The sequence below is a fragment of the Cupressus sempervirens genome, chromosome 11 (assembly GCF_028749045.1).
Source record: "Cupressus sempervirens isolate cs-2001-9-10 chromosome 11, ASM2874904v1, whole genome shotgun sequence".
In the NCBI taxonomy this organism is placed as follows: Eukaryota; Viridiplantae; Streptophyta; class Pinopsida; order Cupressales; family Cupressaceae; genus Cupressus; species Cupressus sempervirens.
Genome location: NC_143128.1, coordinates 584,909,169 through 584,915,938, shown reverse-complemented (window position 1 = coordinate 584,915,938; position 6,770 = coordinate 584,909,169). Strand labels below are relative to the sequence as shown.

The window sequence follows — 6,770 nt, the reverse complement described above, 5'->3', positions numbered from 1 at the left end:
TCCACCGACTCATACAGATGAAAAGTTTGAAGTGGTCCAGATATGCAGCAGTATATATGTCAGAGATATGTATGTCAGGGTAATAATTATTTTTTGTTATAACTATCAATTTGTCTTTTATTTTCTTCCTATTTTTCTTTTGGAAAAAATAATTTATTTCTTGCCTAACTAAATTCAGCATACCCAATGAAACATGAAATAAACAATATTTTCTTGGTTTCAAAATAATTTTTAAAAAACAAACATCTCATTAGATTATAGAGGAGGTAAAATATTTTAATTTCATTGGTCTGATTGAAAAATTAAAAGCACTTGCATAAATGCAATAGTATTCCTAGGCAGGAACCAATAACTATTATAATGTTGTCAAATAAAATCTAGCCATTAGTTCCCTACCCTAGGCGACCCTAGGCGAGAACTAATAACAGACTAGATCAATTAATTAAGTATTTATTACTTAATCCATCTTGATATTCCAATAGAAACTATTTACAAGGTGTCCAAACGAAAAATGCAAGTAATATTTCTTCTATACACAAACAGCTCTTGGGTGTTGAAAGTACCCCGGATTTACCTTGGATGTCCTAAGCCAATAATCCGTAACAATCAACGGAGTTAAGTGATAAACTCTTCGGCAAATACATTAAAAAGCATGGCGGATTACTTTTTTCTGCAAATAGTCATCCCATCTCCGATAGGAACCTGTGTATTTTATGAAGCGATAAACCTTAGATATGCCAATGTGTATTCATATAAAGAAAATGAAAGCATTGCATAAATTTTATGAAATTGTATAGATTTTCTAAGAAAGGGACCATACCATACTAGTAGTCACTCGCTTGTCGTTATATATTAGTTTGTTAAAATCACGTATGCTATTCGTCTTGTTATCATCAATCTGTTGTGCAAAATAGGGCATCATGGAAGCATAATTTTTTTAAAAAAATATTGAATAGAATGCTGGAATTTTCAACTGAAGATACCTCTGGATTAGCTACTCTTCCATACCACAATACATTGTCAGTGACTATAAGTCCTCCTGGCCTGATCTACAACATCAACAAGCAAAAACTTTTTGATGCCAAGCTCAATAAATGCAGAACTCTGTATTAAGTGTTATACTTCAATTTCATTGAACTAAACCAAAAAATATATGTTGCTTAAATGTGAACTCTTGCTACATTATCCCAAAAGATTAGCTTATGGTAATTCGAAACAAAATCAAACAAATGAAAGAGAAATGAAGCTTTTAATTATATTTGAAATGCAAACGATAAGAAATGGAATTTTAAACACTATTGAGGCAAGATGACTTCGTAGGTCCCATCCTAGCTACTACATTTTCATGTCATCAGCGATCTCCTTATGAAGAAAACAGAATTTTTAAAGTTACTATGCATTACCTAATAAGATTTGACTGAAGTTTTTGCTCTATGATCATAAGAAAACTTCTGCACCAGCTAGAAGTAGCAAATAAGCAATATGCATATTTTGTGAATAGATATTTATCCATGGATTACACATTACATCAATTATAGAGATCAATGAAGTTTATTACATTATTTTTATTTAAGCCTATGCGCAAATCTGCTTAACATGTATAGAGTCTAAAACCATTTGGAGACGAGATTAAGAAAGCATGTGGTTCAACATATAGTATGCACATCGTGACTAGAGCCATTTAAGATTGTAGTCACTATTATCTATCTTCACAACACCAGTATTGAACACTATAAAAATACTAAAAACTCTAATTACCCTTGGGAGATATCCCATACATATTTTCACCTACTACCTATAGGACACATTTTTAGGATGCAGGGATGACAAACGTTCCTATCGCATAACTGATTAATGAAAAAAATTGGGAACATTTCAAAATGAGAAAATCACGAGAGGAAATGAGTGCAAAAATTTAGTTGTACCGTATGGTGATGGGATGTCTGAACATCCCCTGAGCATCCTATGGATAGTTAGCTGTCCTCTACAGCCCAGGAATTTAATATTGCGTTTTTACACTAAAAAAAATGAAGAAAAAGGGATGGCAAGGCCCACAAGGACCTCTACATCCCTTTACACCAACCCTTCTAAGTTTCTAACAACTAAAAACAAACTCATTTTTCCATTTTCCAATGTGTGAAGAGGACAAAGAAAGAAAACGGCTATAAGGAGAGAAAATAACAGACATGGGAACAAAGAGAGCATCAATTCTACGTCAATTGAGTGTTTTTGAGTTTTCAACAAAAAACAATGAGCAGCAGTGCAAGTAGAAAGGGTGAAGAGGTTCAAATTCAATATGAAAGTTATCGATATTCTGTTGGAGATTATTTTAAAATGGGAGTGGTGTATGACCTATGAATTCAAATCGCCCATTTGAAGGTCCTTCCGAACTCCTCAGAACTATGCAAAATATATATATATATATATATATATATATATATATATATATATATATATATATAATAAACCATTTAATCCACACAGAATCTCTGTTACAATTTGCAATAGCCATAGAGAGTCAAGAAAATAATAGGGGGAGTAGAGTATGGCTATATAATTTGTGCAACAAATACTATGGAGGCAGCTACACATGGATTTATTATCATCTTTTGTGCATAAGTGCAAAAGGAATAAAAGGTTGTGAAAAAATAACCCTCGCTGAGAAGGCTGAGATGACAAGGTTGTACACGGAGGGGCCGGCCAAAAAATGTAGACTATGGAGCCTAGTATGACAATGCCAGTCCAAACCATAGATGTTTTTTTTATTGGTAATATTAATTTATATTAATACTAATAATGTCTGTATTACATAATAAATAACTGTAAAGTCTGTACTCCAGAAACCCCCAAATAAACTAGCATCTACTGCATTACATTTGCATGTATACAAACTAATTAAAGGGTACTTAACACCCAGAAACTACCACTCCATAAGCAGTAACACAGAGTCTGAATCTAAAGACTAAGTAGCCGAACCTGATTCTGGTTCGGTTTCTGGTTCAGGGATTCGGCAAAAAGAATTTGGGCTGGATTCTGACACTGCAGGTATATAAATAGACATTTTCGAAAAAGATGTATATATATTCACAGATTCATATATTTAACATGTCAATGTTCATTCATCATTGGTTCAAAACTTCAAAGTTCAAACATAAGTTAGCAGCATGATTCTCATAAAATGATAAATCCATAAATTATTAATTGTCAATGTATGATTATATCATATTCATACTTTGCAAAAGTCTCAAAATGTCATCACATGCTAAAAACTTAAATCACGAGCCATATGACATATTTAAAACCTAGTAGTTAATTCCATATTCTTCTTCATCATTGTCATAGGAATCAAGATCAAAATTTGGTTCCTCTTCAACTTCATTTGAACCAACAGCTGTGGCACTTTCCATGTCCATGTCATGTGAAATAGTTTCCTCTTGTTCATCTACAGAGACTTGGGCAAGTTGTGCAACCGTGGCCTCTAAATCAAAACATTCAGGGACAAGATCCCAATTCTTTGTCAAATCCTCATTGTAGTCCTTTTTCCTATGTAACAACAGAAAAGGTTGCAATGTATGACGACCAAACCCTCTACTTTTTTGGCACCCAAGCAATTTCGCTTAACTGAGTGGATGGACTATGTACTCAAATTCTGCTCAGCTGAAGAACTTGCAACCTGTTGAACTAGCAAATGACATTTACATTTGGTATTTAATTTCAATATGATAGTATCATGTTCAAATGACAATTCAAAATTGAAGGACGATTAGAAAAATTAAGAAAAGATACATGCTTGGGAGAGAAGTTTAATAGCAAGAGGCTGCAAGAAAACAAAGCGTTGACCATGTGCACAACATCATTAATTGGCATCCATCCTATATTGAGCATGAAGAGTGGTAATGTCATGATATTTGGTAGATGCCAATTGGGAAAACCCAGTGAGGACAATGTTTCTTCGGGTTTCATCATAATCGTGATACATCTTTGAAAATGCAGTCATGTAACCAGCAGCAGCCTCTGTCTCTCCATATGGTGCCACCCTGTTTGGTTGTGAAATCATCTCTTCACTATAAAACCTTGGTGACAAAGCATGCACCACAAGATGTTAGGGGTGACCATCTTGTTCCAATGGTCAACAATAGTTTTTCCCACTTCTTTGAAAAAAAAATCTATATGTTCCTTGCCCACTATTATTGTTTTTATGTACTTCACAACGGTGTCCATGCCACCATAAAGTTCATCCAAACAAGGATGATCAATATCATCAAATCTAATCATGCTCATGATGGGCTTGGTGAATTCCAAAACATATACTGCACTTTCCCATAATTCATCATCAAGGATCAATGCTTTTACCATTTTTGTGTTTGATTGCCTCCAAACACTCCACAAAATGTTGATAACCATAGCACTCAAGGCCTCTCGCACCTTCACAAGTCATTATAAGACAATTGTGTGTGATGCAAATCATGTTTCAGCAACCTATGATGGCATAAAAGTTAAAACATACATGTCATATCAAGTTCATCAACAAAAAACTAAAAAATAAAGTTTAAAAACAAAATTAAATTATCTTCAACAACTCCAATAAAGAGGTGGTCTTGGATATGGCTTGTGTCATGTTTAGTCGCATATATTTGTATCTCCTCGCTCTCCGTGTAAATTTTATCAACCCATTCAATTTGAGTGTCAATCTTTAAGATGATTAAATTGAGTGAGTGGATTGTACGTAGTGTCCACAAAATGTGATTGTATGTGGTCTCAACTATAGCCCCGATTGCCCTACAATTTTCAGCTTTGTCCATTATAACTTGGACTATATTTGCAGCCCCAACCATCTCAATTGGATTCTATAAAGATATTGGCATTCAAGAACATCACCCCTTTAGGTGACACTGCTATAGCTGTAGCATGCTAAAATATCTACTACTTTAATTGATTTAAATTATAAAATAACATTTCTTATCCGAAAACACAAGAAGACAGTAATAACAGCCATCATATCATTTACACATGAAAAACAATTTCATCCTTCATTTATATATTCAAGTGATAGGAGCAATAAATTTAACTAATTCTTAATCCAATGAAAGAGAAACTAACTTAACTAATTATAACCGTCTAAACAATACATAGCTTAGAATGTGGAAATATAAAAGTAAAACACCCAAAATGTAGTTATCTTGTCGGCAGATCTTATCCTTGAGTTGTGCAAGCCTTGGCATCCGGAAGAGAGGAGAAGCATTGCCAAGGGCTTAACCTCCCAACCATAGACCCAATGGAGTGGATGAAAACACTTAAAGAACTGGATTCTATGTTACTCTTTATTTCCAAGAACAAACGAGTAACATTCCCCAGACAGAGCCAATTGTTGCCCTACATTTTATCACCACAAAATGTAGGTTGTAGTACGAAACTTTTTCAACTTAGTTTTGCATTTCTCTAAGATAGTTCTTTATTTAATTGGTTAACAATGATCAATCAATTGATCCCGATTTGTATAATGAATCCTTTTGCTAAAGGCTTTCATCAAGTGCTTTTTGTTTTTCATTTTATTAAGCCTATGCTTTTTTTTTAAGCCTTCTATGTCCTTTTTCACATTTTTGACTATGTTTATATACTTTTGTTCTTCTAGTTTTGTTCAATCCAATGCTTTCGGTTTTCTCTTTGATTCGGTATATCTTAGGGATTAATTAGACTTGGCAGTCAAAAGATATGCCCATTTAAGTGCTCAAAAGTTGGAATCTCCAGATGCAATTGCATAATTTAAAATATCATGTTATATTTTAATGTTGACATTCACTATATTTCACTTAAGTGACTATAGAGCACTTTATGTTATATTTTAATGTTGAGTTGCTTTTTAAATTTTTCACTTAAGTGACTTTATTAACTATTTAGTTTGATTTATTTTTGAGTTACTTTATGTTTTATTTAAAAGATATAAGCTAAATATTGTTTTTGGAATAATATTTGCACATGATATATTAATTATATAGTGTAAATGTTATTTTTGACCCAATTAAGAAATATTTTCTCAAAAATTGATTAAACATGTGCTTAATTGATCACTTAAGTTGTGTAAATGCAACTTTCAACCCATTTACATGTTTACATGTAATAAACCTCCAAGAATGCGGTTTGCATGAACTTGATCTTTTACAATTGCTCAATGCATATTACATATTGCATATTTTAAAACATGCATAAGAAAGTGTGATTTGTTCTCTCAACCTATAAAAGCTAAGTTTTAAAACATGTAACGGTCATCCAAGGATCCGATTCGCATGGAAATGAACTTTTACATGTTAAAGTGTTACATGTATGCCCTTGGGAGAGTGCAATTTGGCATTTTTAAAACTCGTAATTGCATCCCAAGTCTATGTTTTTGCCTTCCAAGACCAAAAATGCCCAATGCATATTACATGATACATATATTTAAAATATGTAATTAGGGATGGAGAGTGCAATTTGCAATCTTTATCATATTACAAGTTTTTAAAATATGCAATAGCACATGGAGAGTGTGATTTGCATTGCTGGCCAAATACATGCAATTTAATACAAGCGTTCGGGCATGGAGAATGCAATTTGCCTTCTCAACCTCCAAATGCATATTTTTAAAACATGAAATGGCTCTTTGAGAGTGCAATTTGCACTTCCAGCCATCATATGAATACATTATAAACATGTAAATCCATCCATAGACATTGATTTTGCATTCCAACACATGCAAATGCATTTGAGGAAGACATTTTTGCATTCTCAAGTCA

The 6,770-nt window shown here is 33.1% G+C and overlaps 1 protein-coding gene across 4 annotated transcripts in view; it reads right to left on the bottom strand.

Annotated features, from left to right (window-relative positions):
- Window positions 1–262: 262 nt before the first annotated feature.
- LOC149531006 (uncharacterized) overlaps window positions 263–6,770 on the bottom strand; it is an 83,254-nt gene continuing 76,746 nt past the window's right edge. For 2 of the 4 annotated variants that reach the window (XM_089810351.1, XM_089810352.1), the window contains exons 7-9: window positions 984–1,049; window positions 821–898; window positions 263–702 (exon numbers count right to left, since the gene is read on the bottom strand). In XM_089810351.1, the coding sequence (XP_089666477.1) occupies window positions 661–702; window positions 821–898; window positions 984–1,049 (186 nt within the window). In that variant the 3' untranslated portion in view covers window positions 263–660. Of the gene's footprint in view, window positions 703–820; window positions 899–983; window positions 1,050–6,770 lie in introns of those variants that run through there. The other 2 variants (XR_016358845.1, XR_016358844.1) reach the window with 2 other exon arrangements.